At 41.9% G+C, this 26,385-nt stretch overlaps 1 protein-coding gene across 1 annotated transcript; it reads right to left on the bottom strand.

The window, feature by feature from the left end:
• Positions 1 to 928: 928 nt before the first annotated feature.
• On the bottom strand, positions 929 to 1,555 carry LOC123332724 (small integral membrane protein 36-like). The gene has a single exon (XM_044939652.1). It carries the CDS (start codon positions 1,371 to 1,373, stop codon positions 1,092 to 1,094), a length of 282 nt encoding a protein of 93 aa, XP_044795587.1. The 5' UTR covers positions 1,374 to 1,555; the 3' UTR covers positions 929 to 1,091.
• Between the last annotated feature and the right edge of the window lie 24,830 nt (positions 1,556 to 26,385).

Genomic DNA, 26,385 nt, shown 5'->3' with positions numbered 1-26,385 from the left:
CAGTAACTTTGCATTGGACCAGGTCAGACTTGGCTGCTGCTGCTGCTAAGTCGCTTCAGTTGTGTCTGACTCTGTGTGACCCCATAGACAACAGCCCACCAAGCTCCCCCGCCCCTGGGATTTCACAGGCAAGAACACTGGAGTGGGTTGCCATTTCCTTCTCCGATGCATGAAAGTGAAAAGTGAAAGTGAAGTCACTCAGTCGTGTCTAACTCTTAGCGACCCCATGGACTGCAGCCTACCAGGCTCCTCCGCCCATGGGATTTTCCAGGCAAGAGTACGGGAGTGGGGTGCCATTGCCTTCTCCGGGTCAGACTTGAGGACTGAAGATTAAACATCTTAATCAGAGGGGTGAAAGGGAATACTGCTAATATTCATCATAGCAGCTCACCTTATGTGCCAAGCATCGTCTCAAGTGTTTTCAGTAAATAAACTTGTTTAGATAACCCTAACAGCCTGGAGGTCTGACCACTAGCTCTGAGTCTGACCACAAACAAATGGCTCTGGTCATACAGCTAGTAAGTGGAGGAGGCAGGGTCTGAATCAACTTCATGGTTAATCACCACACTCTTCAATTACTGTGTTCATTTTATTGACCCACAGTGAGAAGTAGAATGTGAAGAGCTGGCATTTATAGAAATAGTTATAATCTTAAGTCTGGGAAAGCTCAATAGTTGCCTTGAAAAGAGAGGATATGCAAAGTATGCAATAGATTTGAGCTAGTTCCATTTCTCATTACACACACACACACACACACACTATTGCATTCTCTTCTTTAAATCTTTACTCAAACGTTAGTGTCTCCTAGAAGTTGCAAGGACAGCTTCATCAGGAATGTGCTTGTAACCAGCTTTGACTAACCAATAGTATTGCTAAGATTTTGTACCTGGAGGCCTTGACCAAAGGCCACTGTGGGCTTCTTACCTTAAATAGTTGCTTTATCCACAAGGAGGATGATGAGAAAGCAGAAGGGAAGGCAGAGCTCCCACTTGCATAGGCCAGCAAGACGTGTGTGCAGACAGCGCTGTAGCCCGTGGGGACCGGCTTGTCCACAGCGTCTTGTGTTCTTTCCCAGTATCCCCCAGCCAGGCTTACACCACGGTGCTCTTCTTCCCCAGTGGGGCGTGATTCCCAAAGTGGAGGCTGGACCCCCGTGCCCAGGGGGCCCCCGGGGAGCCTTGCTGCATCACCACCAGGCGGATGGAGGGCTGGGCATCCAGGGAGGCCTCAGGTGCATACTCCTTACTGGGGTCCTTGCCTCGGCAGTCATAGAGCACGCAGGAGATGAGGAAAACCAGGAGCAAGATGACGTAGCTGGAGACTAGGATGATCAGGTTCAAGGTGACAGGGTCGATCTCTAAGTAGAACTCCATCACATGGCACACGGTTGGGAAGTGGGTTTAGAGCAGGGTGGTGGGGCCAGTCGAGGGTTCTGGGAGCAAACCCTAGCTCGATGGAATAGCTACATTGGCTCTGGAATAAAAATACATTAATCCCTACTGCTCCAGGAGACTTCACAGATTAAAGCTGCCCGGTTTAATAACTTAAGCTCTTCTGCTAATACTACAGCTACCAAAGCACAGCCACTGTCTCTCATCACTTCACCTACACAGAGAGAGAAAGAGAAAAAGAGAGATAGTTCATATGCTACCCAGGTGTGGCATGTAAGCAGGAGGTCCATTCAGTGTCCAAACAGTTTTGGTGAGCAGAAGAAAATCAGTTCAGTCAGCCAGTTCAGTCACTCAGTCGTGTCCAACTCTTCATGACCCCATGGACTACAGCACGCCAGGCCTCCCTGTCCATCACCAACTCCCAGAGCCTGCTCAAACTAATGTCCACTGAGTGAGTGATGCCATCCAACCATCTCATCTCATCCCCTTCTCCTCCCACCTTCAATCTTTCCCAGCATCAGGGTCTTTTCAAATGAGTCAGTCCTTCGCATCAAGTGGCCAGAGTACTGCAGTTTCAGCTTCAGCATCAGTCCTTTCAATGAATATTCAGGACTGACTTCCTTTAGGATGGACTGGTTGGATCTCCTTGCAATCCAAAGGACTCTCAAGAGTCTTCTCCAGCACCACAGTTCAAAAGCATCAATTCTTTGGTGCTCAGCTTTCTTTATGGTCCAACTCTCACATCCATACATGACTACTGGAAAAACCATAGCCTTGACTAGATGGACTTTTGTTGGCAAAGTAATGTCTCTGCTTTTTAATATGCTGTCTAGGTTGGTCATAGCTTTTCTTCCAAGGAGCAAGCATCTTTTAATTTCATAGCTGCAGTCACCATCTGCAGTGATTTTTGGAGCCCAAGAAAATAAAGTCTGTCACTGTTTCCATTGTTTCCCCATCTATTTACCATAAAGTGATGGGACCGGATGCCATGAACTTAGTTTTCTGAATGTTGAGCTTTAAGCCAACTTTTTCACTTTCCTCTTTCACTTTCATCAAGAGACTCTTCAGTTCTTCACTTTCTGCCATAAGGGTGGTGTCATCTGCATATCTGAGGTTATTGATATTTCTGCTGGCAATCTTGATTCCAGCTTATGCTTCTTCCAGCCCAGTGTTTCTCATGATGTACTCTGCATAGAAGTTAAATAAGCAGGGTGACAATATACAGCCTTGACATACTCCTTTCCTGATTTGGAACCAGTCTGTTGTTCCATGTCCAGTTCTAACTGTTACAGAAGTAAGTGCATATGGTTAAAACTTGGGTTGTTCTGTAAAAATTGTGAAGTATGGTCATCTTTAATATAAGAGAGGCTTATTTATTTTATTTTCAAAGTGAAAATATAGTTTATTTACAATATTATATTAATTTCATGGTGTACAACATAGTGATTCAATATTTTTATAGATCATACTCTGTTTAAAGTTTTATAAAATATTGGCTATATTTCCTGTGCTATTTATCTTATTCATTTTATACATAATAATTTGTACTCTTAATCCCCTACTCCTACCTTGCCCCTCACTGCTTTCCTCTCCCCACTGGTAACCACAAGTTTGTTCTCTATATTTGTGAGTCTGCTTCTGTTTTATTTGCTTCATTTTTTGATTCCACATATAAGTGACAATATACAGTATTTGTCTTTCTCTGTCTGACTTACTTCACTAGGCAAAATACCCTCCAGGTCCATCCAATTGTCATTATTGCAAATGACAAATTGTCATTCTTTTTATGGCTGACTAATATATGTATTGGAGAAGGCAATGGCACCCCACTCCAGTACTCTTGCCTGGAAAATCCCATGGACGGAGGAGCCTGGTAAGCTGTAGTCCATGGGGTCACCAAGAGTCGGACACTTACTGAGCGACTTCACTTTCACTTTCATGCATTGGAGAAGGAAATGGCAACCCACTCCAGTGTTCTTGCCTGGAGAATCCCAGGGACGGCGGAGCCTGGTGGGCTGCCATCTGTGGGGTCGCACAGAGTCGGACACAACTGAAGCGACTTAGCAGCAGCAGCAGCAATATATGTATTAGTCAGTCACATCTTTATCCATTCATCTGTTGACTGACAGACACTTAGGTTTTGTCCTGGCTATTATAAATAATGTTGCTGTAAAGATTGGGGTGCATATATCTTTTCAAATGTTTTCATTTTCTTCAGATATATACCCAGGAGTGGAATTGTTGGATCATATGATAGTTTTATTTTTAATTGTCTTTTTTTTTTTTTTTTTTTTGGTTCAACCTCCATACTCTCTTCCATAATGGCTGTGCCAGTTTAAAATTCCCACCAACCATGTACAAGGGTTCTCTTTTCTCCACATCCTTGCCAACATCTGTTATTTGTGGTCTTTTTGACACTAGCCATTCCGAGGTGTCAGGGGCGGTCTCACTGTGGTGTTGCTTTGGGGTTTCCCTGGTGATCAGCGATGTTGAGCATCTTTTCATGTGCTTGTTGGTCATCTGTATGTCTTCTTTAGAAAAGTGTTTATTCAAGTCTTTGCCCGTTTTTTAATCAGGTGGTTTGTTTTTTTAATATTGAGTTTTATGAGCCATTTATATATTTTGGATATGAACTCCTTATTGGACCTATCTTTTGCAAATATTTTCTCCCATTCAGCAGGCTGTCTTTTTCATTTTGTTGATGGTTTCCTTTACTGTGGAAAAACTTTTAAGTTTAATTAGATTCCATTTGTTTATCTTTCCTTTTGTTTCCTTTTCTAGCTAAGGGATATTTTAATGCCAAGTATCCATTTTTGAAAGGATTTGAGTCTTGAGAATGGATGTTTTTATTTAATAAAAAGACCATACTCAGCCCCTGACATTTTCACTCGTTTTGCCTTTGTTGGTGTTTTTCATTCATTAATTCAAAAATAGTTTTTGAGCTCCTCGTATGTTCTAGGTACTGTGCTAAGCAATATTGAGACAGAATTATTCAGTCTAGCAGGGGAGACAGACGTTAAACAAATACTTGCAGAAGTCCCCATTTAAGAACAGTGGGAATTAGTTTATAAAAGACAAGGAGAGCGTGGTAGGAGAGTGTAACCCAAGGTGAGTGTGAGACAGTTTCCATGAGAAAGAGACATTTAACCTATGACCCCAATGATGGTCAAAATTTAGGCGGGTTGGACAGGGAGGCAAGATTCTTCAAGCCACAAAGAGCATGCATCAAAGTTGTGAGCAGAAAAAAGCCTGGAAAATTAGAGGAGTTAAAACAAGGGCAGCGTAACTGTCGTACAGAGAAAGAATGGGGAGCGTAACGAGAGAGAATGGGGCAGGAGTCAGAATGCAAAGGGACGTGTGTGCCCTGCTCAGGGCTTTAGAGGGGGTGCCAGAGCGAGGCTGCCCCTGGATCAGCTGATACAGAGGAGGGAGGGGCCAGCTGGACTTCAAAGAGCTCCCCTTAGTCACTGTGTGCATGCAAGAAAATAAGCAAAATGAAAAGATCAAATAAAAATACAGATATTCCTTGATTTATAGCCATCTTCCTGCCTCAGTGCGGTGTGTGTGCTAGTCGGGTCTGACTCTTTGCAACCATGCGGTCTGCAGCCCACCAGGCTCCTCTGTCGGTGGCCTCAGGGGCAGCCTGTCCGAGTAGCCCTTCAGAGGAGGGCTGAATAGGCCTGAATAGACTCCCAGTAGACATCACAGGCGTGAGACCTGGGCAGTTGCACAGGCCCCTTGCTCAGAACTTCACACTTAGTTTAGTGCCCTGCTGTCTCCATCTTCAAATTTTTAATAATTTTTTATTGTGCACTGGGCTCACAAATTATGTATCTTGCTTGGTCTCATATGTATACAATTTTGGCCGGACAGGGCCATTTCTCCAAGAGCTAATGGGACTCTTTTGATGCTGCTGGTTAAAGGTCAAAGGTCCCGGAGATCTTCTGGCTTATCACAGTTAAGCTTTAATGTCCTAGCTGCTTCGGTCTATTCCTTTATTCTCAGCCTCTCTGGGAATGGGAGGGCTTAGGGCTGCTGTAGAAAAGCATTCTTATTCATCTGGAGACCTTTTCCAAATAAAGTATTTCATGAGTCCGTGGTTCTGGACGAAGCTGTGGGATTATACTGAAGAAGATGAGTGGTTTTCAAACACGGTAGATGCCGAGCCACCCTCACCATCATCAGCTGTGCTTCTTAGGAATACAGAGTCCCAGATCAGCGCCAGATCTATTGAATAAATCTTTGGGGCTGGAATCTGCAAATCTGCATTAGTAACAGTTTTCGTGGACAATTCTGATATGTGACCAGGATGGAGAATCACGGCTACAGACATGTGGAAGAAGGATGTGCAGAAAATGGGTCGTCAGAGTAGTTGTTGGTCACTGAGATGCCAGAGGAGGCATACAGCACAGACATCACACTGTCCAAGGCTCTGAGTCAAAGAGGCTCAGACCGTTCATTTTGTCATGGGAAAGTCCTTTTCCTGGTGGTAATTCACATCTGTCAAGCTCACAGGAAACTGACGTTCAAAACAGAATACCAGTTTAATCAGTTACAGTGAAAAATACACCTGTCACAAAGTTGGGAGGTCTTGTGCTGAAATGACCATAGTTTTTACCTCCCTGGAGGCAAATCTACAGACGAAGTTCATTTATAATACAAAGTTTCTTGCTGAGCACAGAAACTCAGCAAGTAGGGTTGTCTGGTGCTTCTCTAAGTCGCATTGGTGATCCCAGACCACAGGAAGGCTATTTAAAAGCAAGTATATACCAGGTAGTTACTTAATTTTGTCCACACTGAACTCTAGATTCCTAACTTCTACAGTAAACTGACATCCACACAGCACAGGCTCTTCTGCATAATACTATTTGGAGTTTTTCTTTTTTTGATGACTTTAAACAAATGATACAAAAGCTTGCTAAAATTGAGAAGTACATGCAGTTTGTGAGACTGAGCCTACACTTTGCTACAGCATGGATCATAGCCTGCCAGGTTCCTCTGTCCATGAAATTCTTCAGGCCAGAATACTGGAGCGGGTTGCCATTCCCTTCTTAGGGGAATTTGCCAACCCAAGGATCAAACCCAAGTCTTCCGCATTGCAGGTGGATTTTTTACCATCCGAGCCACCAGGGAAGTCCATATACAGTTTAGTCCACATTAAATTAACCTGAAATGTATGCAGCAGCTCTGCCACATGTAGCGGAGTTTCCGCATCAGCTCCACGTTTCTCTGTGCGACAGTGATGACCGGCAGTCATGGCGGCTGACCTGGTCTGGCCACCTCTCTTGCACTGTCTCAGTTCTACTGATTCTCTTGTGATGTCCCAGAATATTTTGTTCAAGGCTTTTGTCTTGGAATCGGTATCTCATTACTATCTGCAGATAGCACTTTTGTCTTTGTATCTACCAGTGCCCAAAAGGTCATTTCAAATCCAGCCTTATGGAGGCTTTGCTTCCTTAAAACGTGTTCCGTGAAAAGCTGGCTACCTGGTTTGTTCACCCCAGGGGATGGCTGTCTTATTCCTACTGCAGCCCATCATCTCAAAGCATCTTCCTGGCAGGCCTGATCGTTAAAGAACTTTCCTTTTGTGCCATCTAGTGGCTAAAGCAGAGACTGCTTTGGAAAGACTTCGCAAAGTCAAGCTGGAAGGACTTTCTAATCAGCAGCAGAGGGTGACAGCCACAGTTCAGAACAACCCCTTGAGGTAGTCAGGCATGGTCATTCTTTCACTCATTTACAAACATGTATTGTGCACTTACCATTTGACAGCCTGCTCGACGATGTGATGAATGCAGAAGCTGGAGGGAGGGAGAGCATCAGCTGCATCCTAGGAATGAAGAAACTGAAGCTCATAGAAGCAGTGGCGTTCTAATTAGCTCATTCTTGTTCCCTTTCACCCTCTCACCCTTCCGCCTCTCTTTTCTCCTGCCGAAATATAAATAAAATATCTACATAGAATACCTTATGCTGTGTGTTCTAATCAGATGGATTTTCCCTGGGCACCCAGTTATGTACACACTTATTCATAATCTAGACCATTTTGTCTGCTGAGCTGGAACAACACCTAATAATGCCAGACAAATGTGTTCTATTTAAGTCTGGGAGAGAACGGATACCTGTATATGTATGGTTGAGTCCCTTCACTGTTCACCTGAAACTATCACAGTATTGCTAATCGGGTATAACCCAATACAAAATAAAAGTTAAAAAAAAATATGTGTTCCATGTAAATGCATTTACAAGCAGCTAGTGTTTATTTCCTTTTTTAAAAAAAAAATTATTTTGGCTGTACTGGGTCTTCATTGCAGTATGAGAGAGATTTTTAGTTTTGGCCTGTGAACTCTTGGTTGCAGCTTATGGGATCCAGTTCCCTGACCGAGGATTGAATCCTGGTCCCCTACCTTGGGAACCTGAAGTCTTAGCCACTGGACCACCAGGGAAGTCCAAGAATTTATTTCTTAAAACTCCAAAATATTTTTGTATTTTAAACATGCTGGATAGGAGTTTAACTGATATTCACACTGCCTTGCTTCTTCAATAAAATACAGGATTCCAAATGCCTTGCGTACAAGCTAAGTTGCTTCAGTCATGTTTGACTCTTAGCGACCTTATGGATTGTAGCCTGTCAGGCTCCTCTGTCCATGGGATTCTCCAGGCAAGAATACTGGAGTGGGTTGCCATGCCCTCCTCCAGGGGATCTTCCTGACAGGGACAGAATCTGTGTCTCTTATGTTTTCTGCATTGGCAGGTAGGTTCTTTATCACTAGTGACACTTAGGAAGTGTAGTTTCAATTTTTAATAACTTCAGAGGTAAAAAAGTCACAAACTTACAAAGGAGTCATTGGAAGTCTAATTATTTTACAATTGAGGACAGTGAAGCTCATGGAAGTGATTTGCCTTAGAGCCAGTTCAGTTCAGTTCAGTTCAGTCGCTCAGTCATGTCTGATTCTTTGCATCCCCACGAATCGCCACACACCAGGCCTCCCTGTCCATCACTAACTCCCAGAGTTCAGTCAAACTCATGTCCGTCGAGTCGGGGAGCCAAGCAGATGATTAATGATAGAATCAAGACTTAAAGCCAAGTTTTGAATTCTAATCTAATGTTTTTTCACTGGAGTTATTAACTAGGTAGAGAGGAAAATGAAAGAGGTCTAGCTGTATTAGATGCTAGAAAAGCAAGAATGGCAATCATCATAAAAGCCAAATGATAACCATCTGTATTTTCAAAAGTCCACTTGACCTAAACATTTTCCCTGAGAGAACATAACTCTACCTCCAACCCACGGCCCCTCTCAACTTTCCAGTCAGAATCTAGTGTGTGGTTCACCTGGGACCTACTGGGAAAACACTGCCACAAATTATCACAGACCAAATTTAAGATATTTTTCCACCTCAGTTCAGGTCAGATCAGTCGCTCAGTCGTGTCCGACTCTTTGCGACCCCATGTACTGCAGCACACCAGGCCACCCTACCCATCGCCAACACCCCAAGCTTGTTCAAACTCATGTCCACTGAGTCAGTGATGTCATCCAACCATCTCATCCTCTGTCGTCCCCTTCTCCTCCTGCCTTCAATCTTTCCCAGCACCAGGGTCTTTTCCAATGAGTCGGCTCTTGCATCAGGTGGCCAAAGTACTGGCGTTTCAGCTTCAGCATCCCTCCTTCCAATGAACACCCAGGACTGATCTCCTTTAGGATGGACTGGTTGGATCTCCTTTCAGTCCAAGGGACGCTCAAGAGTCTTCAACAATACAGTTCAAAAGCATCAATTCTTCAGTGCTCAGCTTTCTTTATAGTCCAACTCTCACATCCATACATGACTACTGGAAAAGTCATAGCTTTGACTAGATGGACCTCTGTTGGCAAAGTGATGCCTTTAGTTTCTAATACACTATCTAGGTTTGTCATAGCTTTTCTTCCAAAGAGCAAGCATCTTTTAGTTTCATAGCTGCAGTCACCATCTGCAGTGATTTTGGAGCCCGAGAAAATAAAGGCTGCCACTATTTCCATTTTCTCCCTATCTATTTGTCATGAAGTGATGGGACCAGATGCCATGATCTTAGTTTTCTGAATGATGAGTTTTAAGCCAGCTTTTCACTCTCCACTTTCAACTTCATCAGAGGCTCTTTGCTTCCTTTTTGCCTCTGCCATAAGGGTGGTCTTCATATTTGAGGTTATTGATACTTCTCCTTGCAATCTTGATTCCAGCTTGTGATTCAGCATTTCTCATGATGTACTCTGCATATAAGTTAAACAAGCAGGGTGATAATAAACAGTCTTGATATACTCCTTTCCTAATTTTGAACTGGTTCATTTTTCCATGTCTGGTTCTAACTGTTGCTTCTTGACCTACAGACAGGTTTCTCAGAAGGCAGGTAAGGTGGTCTGGTATTCCCATCTCTTTCAGAATTTTCCACAGTTTATTGTGATCCACACAGTCAAAGGTTTTAGTGCAGTCAGTGAGGCAGAAGTAGATGTTTTTCTGGAACTCTCTTGCTTTTTCTATGATCCAACAAATGTTGGCAATGTGATCTCTGGTTCCTCTGCCTTTTCTAAATCCAGCTTGTGTGTCTGGAAGTTCTTGGTTCACGCACTGTTGAAGCCTCGCTTGAAAGATTTTGAGCATCGCCTAGAACCTCTAGAAAGGACCAAACCTGTTGACATTCTTACTTCAGACTTCCAGTCTCCACAATTGAGAGAGAATAAAATTCTGTTGCTTTACTTGTCTCTGTTGGTGGTATTTTTGTTATAGCAGTACTAATGAATGAATATACCATCTCTATAATGCTTAGGGATTGTGGAGTAATCCCAGAGCATGGCGTGGCTTGGAGCAAAATCAAGCTCTCCTGTGGATATACTCCCTTCTGCTTCCTTTAGGCAGTTGCTCTTCTAGCTCTGGCTGTGGTTCCTGGCTCCTTCTGCTTCGGTATGGCTCCATTTTGAAAATGCCTGAGATGAAAGAAAATTCCTGCATGTGAAATTTGCTTCCACAAAATAAACACAAAAATTTCAATTAAAAACAGCAACTGGGAGAGAACAAGATGGCAGAGGAGACGGTGGACGTGGAGTACATCTCTCTCCATGGATACATCAGGAATACACCTTCAGACACAGAAATACTTGCAGAACATCAGCTGAGAACAGACAGGAGTACCTGACCAGTGGCAAGGAATATATAGAACCATGCAAAACTCGATAGGATGAAGGAACCAGGGGGAAAGACAGGAGTGTTACTAGAACTGGACCTGTCCTTGGCTGATGGGGAAACTGAAGCAGGGGTCTGATCCCCCCATCGGGGTGATTGTCTGAATCAGATGAGAAATATTTAAGGCTGAAAGTGAAACAGCTGATCTGTGGCGGCCTAAATGGAATGAGAATCAGACCATCCTTGTCGCAGTCAAACCTACCCTGGACAGGGATGTGGGTCCCTTGGAAGGTGCAGGTGCTGGGAGCTGGAGTTTAGGGATTGTGGAGTAATCTCAGAGTGATGGCAGCTGTTCACTGCAGACAGACAGACCAAGGGGATGTGTGGGAGGAGATTGTGGTGGGAAATGCCTGTGGAGGAAAGCCAGGCAGCCATGGAAGCAAGGCAATACTGCTGAGTCACGCGTAGGAGTTGGAGACATCACCATAGCCTCTCTCTCCCCACACGCCAGCATCGGCAGCTAAACAATAGAGAGACTGGCCCATCAATTGCCTGATGCACTGAATTACAGAGTAGGACCCCAGCCAAGGTGCCCCTTTAGTGCCTGATGCACAGGTCTACAGAGTAAGACCCCAGCCAGGGGGGCCCCTCTATGTGCCTGATATGTGGAACAACAGAAAAGGACCCCAGGCAAGGGAACTCTCTAAGTGCCTGAATGGGTGGGGCTATGGAGAAAGACTAGGAAAGAGGCCTTCTGATTGCCAGCTACCAGAGGCTTGAAAAAAGACTGATAGCACCATAACTCCTGCAGTTGAGGCAATCCATATCCCTGCACACTTGGTACCACCAGGGTCCCCATGACCCAAGCAGCTGTGCCAACTGAGGCAGAGCTGCTACAGTTAAAAAAGAAAAAAAAAAAAATTTATGTCTATGCATGCAGGGTCGCTTTGGTTGTGTCCAGCTCTTTGAGACCTTGTGGACTGTGGCCTGCCAGGCTTCTCTGTCAGGAAGGTTCTCCAGGCAAGAATACTGGAGTGTATTGGCCAATACTGGTTGCCATACCCTTCTAGAGCACTATATTCCCTTCTGCCCTAGCCACCAACTCCCCTGAGTACCTGGTGCTTCCAGAACCCCTGTGACCCAAGCAGCTGCACCACCTCCACACCTGGCCCTGACAGGGGCGAACCCAAGTCCTCCAGGGCAGCCTCAGGAGCAATCCCCAGTGGACGACCCACAGGCAGGGGTGGAAATAAAACCACAATTGAAACCCAGGGGCAGTGTGGCTAAGGAAGAAGACCCAAAACCTTCCCACCAGGTGTACAAGCTGGATTAAATCCACATGATCAACTAGGCAGACTGTGTCTATGGAATATATAAGAGGCCATTGAGAGCTGCCACTAGTTCTCGTCGCTGTGGACATTGGAGGCGAGAACATACAGGAGTAGGACCAGATTAGAGTCCGAGCTGCCCCACAGCAGGCCCAGAGATCAGCACAGAGTTGGAGGGCATCCTAGGGAGGTGAGGTGGGCTGTGACAAGAGAAAGGACTCTGACAGCAGTGCCTCAAGAAAAAGTTTATTATTCTTATGTTTTGACTTGTTCTGTAGTTTCTTTTGGATGTTTTTTCTTTTCTCCCCCTGCCCAACTCCCTGTTGTAGTTGTCAATTTTATCGGCACTATGAAATCTAATTAAGCTTCTGAGGTTTTTTTTTCTTTTTTCAATCACATTTTTTATTGTTGTTATAAACCTCTGCCTCAACGTTGGGCTTTTGCAGTTCTGTGGAGTTTTCCTTTTTTTTTTCCTTTTCTCTCTCTTGTTTTAAATTTTAGTTTTAAAATTTTTAAACATATTGTTATTTTTTCTCATTTATTCCTTTGTTTGCTTTTCCTACTGTTCATTTCCCCTTGCAGTTAATCTTTAATATACATAAATCTTCTTTATCTACTTCTATTTAACTTTGCACGTCTATTCTTTCTTTCTTTTCTTTCCTCTCAACATATTTGTTAGTTTTGTTTTCATTGCTCTATTCCTCACTTGGCACCTTCCTTTAGTTTTGTTTTCCAGTTTGTGCTTTAGTTAATTTTGTTCTTAACTGGTAGATATAATTTTTGGTTCAGTGGATCAATCTATTGTACTTTATTTTTGTTGGACTATTTTGATTTTGCTTATGGATATATATGTATATTGCATTATTTTAATTATCATTTGCCTGATTTTGCAACTGCCATTTGTCTGGGGTTCATCTTTGCTTTTTCTCTTTTAGGTATGTGTTTTAATCTTACTTAATGCCATAACAAACTACTTGTGGAATCTTCATTCCTGACCAGAGATCAAGCTCTGAGCCTTTGGAGTGGGAGCACTGACTCCAAGACCCTAGACTACCAGAGAACTAACCCTAGGGAGTTCTCACCCTAGATAGTGAGAACTTACACAAAGAAAACCACTTGAATACAAGATCACCCAACCACCAGGAGCACCCTATGCAAGACCTTATCCAAACAACAAACAAAACAAAACCACAAACCCAATCATCAACAGACAGGATTAGCACAGCCCTGCTCATCAGAGGAAAAACAAACAAACAAAAAACAAACTCAGCATAAAACTCACCCTATATGAAGCTTACACAAACCACTGCACTAACCTTATGAGGGCAGAAACCAAAAGGAAGAAAGAATTCAACCTTGAAGCCTGGGAAAAGGAGACTGCAATCACAATTAAAAAAAAAAAAAACCAAAACAATGAAAAGGCAGAGAAGTACTGCACAAATGAAGGAACAAACTAGAAACACAGAAGTCCAAATAAATGAAGAGGAAATAGGCAAAGCACCTGAAAAAGAATTCAGAATAATGATTGTAAAGATGATCAAAAATCTTGAAAACAGAATGGAGAAAATGCAACAATCAATTAACAAAGACCTAGAAGAACTAAAGAATACACATACAGAGACAAACAACACAATTACTGAAATTAAAAATACTCTAGAAGGAATAAATAGCAGAATGGTGGAAATAACTTTTGAAGAGCAGAATAAAGTAAAAAGAATGAAAAGAACAAGTATAGTCTCAGAGACCTCTGGGACAATATCAAACGTACCAACATTTGAATTATAGGAGTCCCAGAGAAAAGAAAGGGTATGAGGAAATTTTTGAAGAGATTATAGTTGAAAATTTCCCCAACATGGAAAAGGAAATAGTCAATCAAGTCCAACAGGCTCAAAGAGTCCCAAACAGGATAAACCAAAAGAGAAACATGCCAAGACACATACTAATCAAACTAACAAAGATTAAACACAAAGAAAGAATATTAAAAGCAGCAAGGGAAAAGCAACAAGTAACATAACAGGGAAACCCCATATGTTTAACAGCTGATCTTTCAGCAGAAACTGCAGACCAGAAGGGAATGGCAGGACATATTTAAAGTACTGAAAGGGAAAAATCTACAACCAAGATTAATCTACCCAGCAAGGATCTCATTCAAAATTGATGGAGAAATAAAAAGCTTTTCAGACAAGCAAAAGTTCAGAGAATTCAGTACCATCAAATCAGATTTACAACAAATGTTAAAGGGTCTTATATAATCAAGAAATAACCCCAATGTTCATCGCAGCACTGTTTATAATAGCCAGGACATGGAAGCAACCTAGATGTCCATCAGCAGATGAATGGATAAGAAAGCTATGGTACATATACACAATGGAGAATTACTCAGCCATTAAAAAGAATACATTTGAATCAGTTCTAATGAGATGGATGAAACTGGAGCCTATTATACAGAGTGAAGTAAGCCAGAAAGAAAAACACCAATACAGTATACTATCGCATATATATGGAATTTAGAAAGATGGTAACAATAACCCTGTGTACGAGACAGCAAAAGAGACACTGATGTATAGAACAGTCTTATGGACTCTGTGAGAGAGGGAGAGGGTGGGAAGATTTGGGAGAATGGCATTGAAACATGTAAAATATCATGTATGAAACGAGTTGCCAGTCCAGGTTCGATGCACGATACTGGATGCTTGGGGCTGGTGCACTGGGACGACCCAGAGGGATGGGATGGGGAGGGAGGAGGGAGGAGGGTTCAGGATGGGGAACACATGTATACCTGTGGCGGATTCATTTTGATATTTGGCAAAACTAATACAATTATGTAAAGTTTAAAAATAAAATAAAATTAAAAAAAAAAAAAGGAGAGCCAACTTCAAAAAAAAAAAGAAAGAAAGAAAGAAATAATCAAGAAATACAAGACAAGAAAAAGATCTGCAAAATCAAACCCCAAACAATTTAAAAAATGGCAATAGGAGCATATATATCAATAATTACTTTAAATGTAAGTAGATTAAATGCTCCAACCAAAAGACACAGATTGGCTGAATGGATACAAAAACAAGACCCATATATATGCTTTCTAAAAGAAAACCACTTCAGACCTCAAGAAACATATTGACTGAAAGTGAGAGGATGGAAAAATATATTCCATGCGAATGGAAAGCAAAAGAAAGTGGAGTAGCAATCCTCATATCAGACAAAATAGACCCTAAAATAAACACTATTACAAGAGATAAGGAAGGGCACTACATAATGATCAAGGGATCAATCCAAGAGGAAGACAACAATTGTAAATATCTATGCACCCAACATAGGAGCACCTCAATACATAAGACAACACTAACATACATAAAAGAAGAGATTGACAGTAACACAATAATAGTAGGAGACTTTAACACCCCACTCACACCAATGGACAGATCATCAAAACAGAAAATTACTAAGGAAACACAAGTCTTAAATGCTACATTACATGAGATGGATCTTATTGATATCTTCAGGACATTCCATCCAAATGCAGAAGAATACACCTTCATCTCAAGGATAGATCACATCTTGGGGCACATATCAAACCTCAGGAAATTAGAGAAAATTGAAATCATATCAAGCATCTTGTTGGAACACTATGCTATGAGACTAGATATCAATTACAAGAAAAAAACTGTAAAAAACACAAACACATGGAGATTAAACAATTTGTTTCTAAATAACCAACAGGTTACTGATGAAATCAAGAGGGAAATAAAAATATTTCTAGAAACAAATGACAATGAAAACATATCTCAAAATCTATGGGATGCAGCAAAAGCAGTTCTAAGAGGGAAGTTTATAGCAATACAACCCTACCTCAAGAAACAATAAAAACATTGAATAGACAACCTAAATGTACACCTAAAACAACTGGAAAAAGAAGAACAAAATTAACAGAAGGGAAGAAATTATGAATATCAGAGCAGAAATAAATTTAAAAAAATGAAAGAAACAATAGTAAAGATTAATAAAACTAAAAACTGGTTCTTCGGGAAGATAACAAAATTGACAAACCTTTAGCTTTATTCCTCAAGAAAAAAAGAAAGAAGAATCAAATCAACAAAATTAGAAATGAAAAAGGAGAGGTTACAACTGACAATGCAGAAATACAAAGCATTATAAGAGACTATTATGAACAACTGTATGCCAATAAAATGGATAACCTGGAATAAATGGAGAGATTCTTAGAAAAGTTCAATCTTCCAAGACTGAATCAGGAAGAAACAGAAACTATGAACAATCCAATTACAAGCACTAAAAATGAAGCTGTAATCAAGTCTCCCAAAATACAAAAGCCCAGGACCAGAAGGCTTCACAGGAGAATTCTATCAAACATTTAGAGAAGAGCTAATGCCTATCCTTCTAAAACTCTTTCAAAAAATTGCAGAGGAAGGAACACTTCCAAACTCATTCTACAAGGCTACCATCACCCTGATATCAAAACCAGACAAATACAACACAAAAAGAGAAAACTACAGGCCAATATCACTGATACACACAGATGCAAAAGTCCTCAGCAAAATTTTAGCAAACAGAATTCAGCAATGCATTAAAAAGTTCATACACCATGATTGGTTCAGTTCAGTCGCTCAGTCATGTCTGACTCTTTGTGACCCCATGGACTGCAGCACGCCAGCTTCCCTGTCCATCACCAACTCCTGGAGTTTGCTCAAACTCATGCCCATTGAATCGGTGATGCCATTCAAACCATCTCATTTTCTGTTGTCCCCTTCTCCTGCCTTCAATCTTTCCCAGCATCAGGGTCTTTTCCAATGAGTCAGTTCTTCGCATCAGGTGGCCAAAGTATTGGAGTTTCAGCTTCAGCATCAGTCTTTCCAATGAATATTCAGGACTGATTTCCTTTAGGATGGACTGCTTTGATCTCCTTGCAGTTGAAGGAACTCTCAAGAGTCTTCTCCAACACCACAGTTCAGAAGCATCAATTCTTCAGCACTCTGCTTTCTTTATCATGATCAAGTTGGGTTTATTCCAGGGATGCAGGATTCTTCAATATATGCAAATCAATCAATGTGATACACCATATTAACAAATTGAAAGATAGAAACAGTATGATAATCTCAATAGATGCAGAAAAAGCCTTTGACAAAGTTCAGCACTATTTGTGATTAAAACTCTTCAAAAACTGGGCATAGAAGGAACCTATCTCAACATAGTAAAGGCCATATATAATAAGCCTACAGCAAACATTTTTCTCAATGGTGAAAAACTGAAAGCAGTCTCCCTAAGATCAGAAACAAGAAAAGGGTGTCCACTTTCTTAATACCACTATTATTCAACATAGTTTTGAAAGTCCTGGTTACAGCAATCAGAGAAGAGAAAGAAAGGAATCCAGATCAGAAAGAAGAAGTAAAGTTCTCACTGTTTGCAGATGACATGATGCTGTACCAAAATATAGACATTAGTACCTAAATATACTTTACTTAAATAAAAATCTTAAATAAATGATCAGAAAATTACTAGAGTTAATCAGTGAATTTAGCAAAGTCGCAGGATAGAAAATCAATACACAGAAATCACTTGCATTTCTATATACCAACAATGAAAAATCAGAAAGATAAATTAAGGAACCAATCCCATTCACCATTGCAACAAAAAGAATTAAATATCTAGGAATAAACTTACCTAAGGAGAGAAAAGAACTGTACACAGAAAATTATAAGACACTGATGAAAGAAATCAAAGATGACATAAACAGATGGAGACATATTCCATGTTCCTGGGTAGGAAGAATCAATATTGTGAAAATGACTATACTATCAAATGCAATCTACAGATTTAAAGCGATCCCTATCAAATTGCCAATGTCATTTTTCACAGAACTAGAACAAAAAATTTCACAGTTCATATGGAAACATAAAAGGCCCTGAATAGCAAAAGCAGTCTTGAGAAATAAGAATGGAGCTGGAGGAATCAACATTCCTGACTTCAAATTATACTACAAAGCTACAGTCATCAAGGCAATATGGTACTGGCACAAAAACAGACATATAGACCAATGGAACAAGATAGAAAGCCCAGAAATAAACCCATGCACCTATGGATACCTTGTTTTTTTTAACAAAGGAGGCAAGAATGTGCAATGGGGCAAAGACAGCCTCTTCAATAAATCGTGCTGGGAAAACTGAACAGCTACATCACTTCATGGGAAATAGATGGGGAAACAGTGGAAACAGTGCCAGACTTTATTTTTGGGGGGCTCCAAAATCACTGCAGATGGTTACTGCAGCCATGAAATTAAAAGACGCTTACTCTTTGGAAGAAAAGTTATGACCAACCTAGATAGCATATTGAAAATCAGAGACATTACTTTGCCAACAAAGGTCCATCTAGTCAAGGCTACGGTTTTTCCAGTGGTCATGTATGGATGTGAGAGTTGGACTGTGAAGAAAGCTGAGGGCCGAAGAATTGATGCTTTTGAACTGTGATGTTGGAGAAGACTGTTGAGAGTCTCTTGGACTGCAAGGAGTTCCAACCAGTCCATTCTAAAGGAGATCAGCCCTGGGTGTTCTTTGGAAGGAATGATGCTGAGGCTGAAACTCCAGTACTTTGGCCACCTCATGCGAAGAGTTGATTCATTGGAAAAGACTCTGATGCTGGGAGGGATTGGGGGCAGGAGGAGAAGGGGACGACAGAGGATGAGATGATTGGATGGCATCACCGACTCTATGGACATGGGTTTGGGTGGACTCTGGGAGTTGGTGATGGACAGGGAGGCCTGGCGTGCTGTAGTCCATGGGGTTGCAAAGAGTCGTACACGACTGAGCGACTGAACTGAACTGAACATGTAAAAGAATGAAATTAGAGCACTTCCTAACACCATACACAAAGATAAACTGAAAATGGATTAAAGATCTAAGTGTAAGACCAGAAAATATAAAACTCTACAGGAAAACTTAGGCAGAACACTCAGTGACATAAATCAAAGCAAGATCCTCTATGACCCACCTCCTAGACCAATGGGAATAAAAGCAAAAGTAAACAAGTGGGACCTGATTGAACTTAAAAGCTTTTGTACAGCAAAGGAAACCATAAGCAAGGTGAAAAGACAACCCTCAGAATGGGAGAAAATAATAGCAAATGAAACAACTGACAAAAGATTGATATGCAAAACATACAAGCAACTCATACAACTCAATACCAGAAAAACAAACAACCCAATCAAAAAGTAGGAAAAAGACCTAAACAGACATTTCTCCAAGGAAGACATACAGATGGCTAACAAACACATAAAAAGATGCTCAACATTGTTCATTATTAGAGAAATGCAAATCAAAACTACAATGAGATACCACCTCACATCAGTCAGAATCAGTTAGTCAGTTCAGTCACTCAGTCATGTCCGACTCTTGGCGACCCCATGGACTACAGCACGCCAGGCCTCCCTGTCCATTACCAACTCCCAGAGTCCACCCAAACCCATGTCCATCAAGTCGGTGATGCCATCCAATCATCTCATCCTCTGTCGTCCCCTTCGCCTCCTGCCCTCAATCTTTCCCAGCATCAGGGTCTTTTCCAATGAGTCAGTTCTTCTCATCAGGTGGCCAAAGTATTGGAGTTTCAGCTTCAGCATCACTGTTCCAATGAACACCCAGGACTGATCTTTAGGACAGACTGCTTGGATCTCCTTGCAGTCCAAGGGACTCTCAAGAGTCTTCTCCAACATCACAGTTCAAAAGTAATCAGTCAGAATGGCCATCATCAAAAAGTCTACAAACAACAAATGCTGGAGAGGGTGTGGAGAGAAGGGAATGCTCTTGCATGTTGGTGGGAATATAGATTGATACAGTCATTATGGAAGACGGCATGGATATTCCTTAAAAAATTAGGAATAAAACCACTGTATGACTCAGCAATCTGACTGCTAAGCAGATACCTTGAGGAAACCAAGTTGAAAAAGACACAGGTAACCCATTGTTCATTGCAGCACTATTTACAGTAGTTAGAACATGGAAGCAACCTAGATGTCCATTGACAGATGAATGGATAAAGAAGTTGTGGTACATATACACAATGGAATATTACTCAGTCATAAAAAGGAACACATTTCAGTTCAGTTCAGTCGCTCAGTCATGTCCGACTCTTTGCGACCCCATGAATCCCAGCACACCAGGCCTCCCTGTTCATCACCATCACCTGGAGTTCACTCAGACTCACATCCATCGAGTCAGTGATGCCATCCAGCCATCTCATCCTCTGTCATCCCCTTCTCCTCCTGCCCCCAATCCCTCCCAGCATCAGAGTCTTTTCCAATGAGTCAACTCTTCACATGAGGTGGCCAAAGTACTGGAGTTTCAGCTTTAGCATCATTCCTTCCAAAGAAATCCCAGGGCTGATCTCCTTCAGAAAGGATTGGTTGGATATCCTTGCACATTTAGGTCAGTCTAATGAGGTGGATGCACCTAGAGCCCATTATATGGAGTGAAATAAGTCAGAAAGAGAAAGATAAATATTGTATACTAATGTATATGTATGGAATCTAGAAAAATGGTACTGAAGAATTTATTTACAGGGCAGCAGTGGAGAAAGAGATATAAAGAATAGCCTTATGGACATGGGGAGAGGGGAGTAGAGGGTAAGGTATATGGAGAGAGTAACGTGGAAACTTACATTACCGTATGTAAAATACGTCCCAATGGGAATTTGCTGTGTGTCTCAGGAAACTCAAACAGGGGCTCTGTATCAACCTAGAGGGATGGGATGGGGAGGGAGATGGGAGGTATGTTCAAAAGGGAGGGAATATATGTATACCTATGGCTGTTTCATGTTGAGGTTTGACAGGAAACAACAAAATTCTGTAAAGCAATTATCCTTCAAAATAAATAAATTAAAAAAAAATTAGCAACTGGATGGCAGGCCCTGACATGACCCCCTTTTATATATTGCCAATAAAATCCTTGGGAGACACAGAAAACTATGAAGGCCTACAAAAGAAATAAAAAAGGCAGTGTAGCAGGGGGTAATATTTTAAAGATATTAAGGGATTATTTCTCCCCTCTTCCCTTCTCAAGAATTATTTGAACCCATTTTTCTTCTCATACGTAATCCAGGATTTCTAAAGGTAGTGACTCTCAAGACAGATGCATCCTGAAAGAGGCAAATTAATCATTCTTGAGCTTCTTTGTAGACTTCTGTAAATTTATGCCACAGTCCATAGGCTTAGGGCCAGCATTGAGGGGAGAGTAAAGACCATTTTTAAAAATTATAACATATTGACTTTGTGTATCAGGAGACCAAGAACACAGAATTTACACCACAGGCCAAAAGTAGGAAAGGTAAAGAAAAGAATTTGAGTAACTCCCACCACTTCATGGGAAATAGATGGGGAAACAGTGGAAACAGCATCAGACTTTATTTTTTGGGGGCTCCCAAATCACTGCAGATGGTGACTGCAGCCATGAAATTAAAAGACGCTTACTCCTTGGGAGGTGTGACCAACCTAGATAGCATATTCAAAAGCAGAGACATTACTTTGCCAACAAAGGTCCATCTAGTCAAGGCTATGGTTTTTCCAGTGGTCATGTATGGATGCGAGAGTTGGACTGTGAAGAAAGCCAAGCACTGAAGAATTGATGCTTTTGAACTGTGGTGTTGGAGAAGACTGTTGAGAGTCCCTTGGACTGCAGGAGATCCAACCAGTCCATTCTGAAGGAGATCAGCCCTGGGTGTTCTTTGGAAGGAATGATGCTAAAGCTGAAGCTCCAGTACTTTGGCCACCTCATGTGAAGAGTTGACTCATTGGAAAAGACTCTGATGCTGGGAGGGATTGGGGGCAGGAGGAAAAGGGGATGACAGAGGATGAGATGGCTGGATGGCATTGCTGACTAGATGGACGTGAGTTTGAGTGAACTCCAGGTGATGGTGATGGACAGGGAGGCCTGGTGTGCTGCGATTCATGGGGTTGCAAAGAGTTGGACACAACTGAGCGACTGAACTGAACTGAACTTTACTACTCTTAGGGCAATGAGTTGAGAGGGGGAGTCCAAGAGGGAGTAACAAGAGCTTAGATGTTAGTGTGCCCCTGTGAAGGCCCTTCCCTTTCCCCACACCAGAGACTGTAAACTGATTCATGCTTTAGCACTTCAAAGCGGAAAAGCTGGGGATTTGATTCCATAGTATGACTGTTGAAGACTTTCAGACTCTTGGGTAAGCCCCATGCTCAATGTGACACTGAGCAGCAGAGTGCTGGAATAGCAGAGAACAATTTCCAAAACAGGAGATAACTGGACAAGCCAGGGCTACATTACAATCAAAAGCAAATCAAGGAAAATAGCCAAGAGTTTCCAGAACTCCAAAATGGATTAAGATGGAAGAGTTGAGCGATGTCTGATTGAAAGGATTCTACCAAAAGGCAGAGAGTGAGCAGACTGCCAGCGGTAGGATTGGAGGCTTGGAAAGGAGCAGTGAAGTAGCTGTGCAGAGAGTCTGATGCCCAGGAACAGGGGTGGGGGCAAGCTTCACATCAGTGGGGGACATTGAAGACAAGTGGAAATATGTAGACCACATATTCCTTACCCAAAGCTGGGACCTAAGACCTCTGGAACTTAGATGACTCCCAGAAAGAAGGTGGGAAGAAGGAGACAAGTGAGAATCCAGAACTTGAATCAATATTTACTTCGCCAAAGATGAGAGGCTGCCCTGGTTGTTTAGCTGGTAAAGAATCTGCTTGCAATGCAGGAGACCCCATTTCAATTCCTGGGTCAGGAAGATCCCCTGGAGAAAGGATAGGCTACCCACCCCAGTATTCTTGGGCTTCCCTCATGGTTCAGATGGTAAAGAATACACCTGCAATGTGGGAGACCTGTATTCGATCTCTGGGTTGGGAAGATCCCCTGGAGGAGGGCAAGGCAACCCACTCTAGTATTCTTGCCTGGAGAGTCCCCATGAACACAGGAGCCTGGTGGGCTACAGTCCATGGGGTCACAAAGAGTTGGACACAACTGAGTGACTAAGCACTATAGCACTCCCCAAAGATGAAACTTTAAAAAAGAAATTGTTGAACTTCTTTTTATTGGGAAGATTGTGTTTTCATTAATGGCAGATGAGGAGTCTTCTGAACTTATTTATCTTACTAACAGAGAAATGAAGCAAAATAGAAAATGAAGGTTTTGTGTACTTGAGTTATGCCTGTAAGTTATACAGGCATTAAAGTAAGATTGAAAGATAACCTAATACCAGAGTTTGACAGACTCTTGACTAACCATCAGGTAGACAGAGCTGGATTTATCAGTATTTAAACAGTCTTCACTGCAGGGCATAACCGGGGCATTATGAAATAAAGAATGTTTCAGGATAGTTGGACATTTGTCCAACCAACCCCCCCATCTGGCCCTGTACCATAGACCCAGGACCCATAGAACTTTATTGCCTTTCCCATCCTCAGCATCTTCAGTGCAAGGGAAGTGAGTATGAAAGAGGGGTGGTGGAGGTGGTGCTGCCTAGCATCACGGCATCCACTCCTCACAAGTTAAAGATAAAGGAGTACAGTGTGATGATTTGACAGGTTATAGATCATGGATATCTCAATAAAGCCGAAAAAAAGAAAAAGAAGAATAAAGAGAACAAAAAGATAGCAGGAACCCTGAGAAAAGGCACAATGGGCAGAAGAAAGCTCCATCTCTATAACAAAGCTGTACCAGGGTCAGATCACAGAGGACGTGGTAAGCTCTACTAGAGAATTTGGATTTTACTCTAATTGCCACAGGAAGCTATCAGAGAGATTTCAATGGATTGACAGTGATCACTCTTACTCTTGGAGAAACTTGCTATGGCTGATCTTCAGAGAATGAGTTATCAAGAAACAAGAGTAGGAGAAGAGGGATGCATAAAGGAGGCTGCTGCAATGCTGCAGGTGAGATGTGGTGAAGGCACGGACTAGAATATTGATGATGCTAAGTGGCTTGGATTTGAGAAATATATGTTGCACTTGCTGAGGGTTGGGTGTAAGTGATGACTGAAAGAGGATTTTGGCCTGAGCAACTGAATTTAGGGTGGTACCATATGTGGGGAGTCAGACACGACTGAATGACTAAGCACAAGCAAGGTGATACACACATATTGTGTTAGGCTTCCCAAGTGGTGCAATGGTAAAAAAAAATCTGCCTGCCAATGCAGGAGACGCAAGAGATGCATGTTGAATCCCTGGGTTGGGAAGATCCCCTGGATTAGGAAATGGCAACCTTCTCCAGTATTCTTGCCTTAAAAAGTCCATGGACAGAGGATCCTGGTGGGTTATACTCCATGAGGAGGCAAAGAGTCAGACATAAGTGAGTGACTGAGCACAGCCCAGCACATATATGGGATTATCACTTAATTACATGCTTGTGGCTTGTGGTTCTCCTTAGGGTTAGTTAAATTTTCGACATTGAGGAGGTAACTGGATATATGGGTCTGGATCTTAGTGGGAAGACAGGGGTGCAGGTATGAATTTTGAAGTTAGCAATATGTATTCATAGATAGTATTCATAGTGATGGAACTGGACAAGATGAGATTGGAAGAAAGTGTAGATAGGGAAGAGAAGAAAGCTAAGGATAGGAGCTAGAGTATTCCAACATTTAGAGACTCAGCAGAGAAGAAAGAGCCAAAAAACAAAACAGAGGAGTAGCCAGTGAACTAAGAGGAAAAGTCAGAAGGTGGCCAGATGACTATGAAAGGAAGAGGTAGCTGGTGGTCAAGACTGATGGATTAAAGGGAAAGGTATGTTTAGAAATAGAACTCAGGTTGACAATTTTCATGATATCAGAGAAACGCAGGAAAAAGTGAGTATGAAAAAGAAGTAGCCAACTGGGTTAAAAGCTGCTAAGTGATTGGGCAATACGAGAATAGGGAATGACCATTGGTTTTTTGGGACTTTAATAAATACTGTAGGAGTTTTTCATGAAGGGGATGGGGTGAGGAATAAAACCCCAAAAAAGCATATTGAGAAAAGAAGGTAAGAAACTAGAGATACTGAGTATAAATAAATTTTGAGGAGTTTGGTTGTGAAAGATTGCAGAGAAATGGGAAGTAACTGGAGACCAGTGTGGGAGTGAAAAAGAAGTATTTGTTTAAAAGAAGCTTTTTAGATGAATGATATCAAGACATGTATGTGAGTCAGTGGGGAAAGTCCAGTTGTGAAAGGGCAGTCAATAATGCAAGAGGAAAGGGAAGACTATAGTGTCAAATTCCTCTAGCAGGGAAGACATATAGTGCAAACATGGAAGAGCGGGTCCCTGCTGGGAGCCGGGACGATTCTTCCGTTGTATCAATAGAGAAGGAAAAGTGGGCTTTGAGTAGCTTTAGTGGTAGGAAGATGAGGTTAGTTTCATCTGATTCCTGAGTTTTGTTTTGTTTTCCACTCCAGAATGAGTCAACGTCCTCAGCAGAGATTGAGTGAGGGACATGTGTGTCTGTTGAAAACGAGAAGTTTTAAAATATTTGCATTGGAGAAAGAAAACAAATATCCTAGGGAAGTGAGGTAAGAGTGTTGGGCAGTGTTGAGTTGAGATTAGTCATCGTGAATTTAAAACGAGACATTTAAAATATTTGCACACACATGGAAACTATAAAAATGGTACTAATGAACCCATCTGCAGGTCAGAAATAGAGACGCAGATGTAGAGAATGGACTTGTGGGCATGGCGGGGGCAAGGAGCGGGTGGCACAGATTGAGAAAGTAGTACTGTACACACACAGTACTATGCGTAAAGTAGATAGCTAGCGGGAAGCTGCTGTATAACATGGGAAGCCCAGCCTGGCACTCTGAGATGATTCAGGTGGGTGGGATGGGGGAAGGGAGGCTCAAGAGGGAGTGGATATATGTATACTTATGGCTGATCCACTTTGTTATAAGGCAGAAACCAGTACAACATTGTAAAGCAATTACCCTCCACTTAAAAATAAATTCAAAAAGATAAATTAAAAAAAATGAAGTGAGATGTTTAGCTCAAAGTAAGTAAATGGTTTGGATAAGCCGATTGGAGGTTTAATCAGATGAACAAAAGAGGGGGTAGGACCAATAATGGAGTTGAAAAGGAAATGATTCTCAGATCAAAGCTTCTTAAGCTGGAGAGAAATGGAGGGGGGTGGAGTAGTGATACATAGTAGGGTGAGTGCAATGGCAGCTCCTATGTGGTCAAGAGAGGGCTGAGGCACATAAATGAGTCCTCACCATGAAGGTTGGAGATGGTGGGTGGAGAGGAGCATGACTAGAACTGAAATTTTGGAGGGTGTAAGTTTATTGGTGATGATCTCAAGATTTTGGGAGAATCATGAGAGTGTGGATGCCTGAAGTGGAATGAAGGGCACATCCTCTTAACTGAGTAGTAAAAAGTCTACAAAAGAGAAGATTGAAATTGCCAAGAAGGCTGAAAGGGTAAGAGCAAAGAGAGTGAAGCCAGATGAGCACTAAAGCCCATGATGAGCAGGGAGTAGTCAGGAGGTGGCCAGATGACAGTCAAAGGGAGAGATGTCTGGTGGATGGGGGGAAAGA

The sequence above is a fragment of the Bubalus bubalis genome, chromosome 3 (assembly GCF_019923935.1).
Source record: "Bubalus bubalis isolate 160015118507 breed Murrah chromosome 3, NDDB_SH_1, whole genome shotgun sequence".
In the NCBI taxonomy this organism is placed as follows: Eukaryota; Metazoa; Chordata; class Mammalia; order Artiodactyla; family Bovidae; genus Bubalus; species Bubalus bubalis.
The sequence above is the reverse complement of the archived record's forward strand: the minus strand, read 5'-3'. Positions and strand labels throughout refer to the sequence as shown.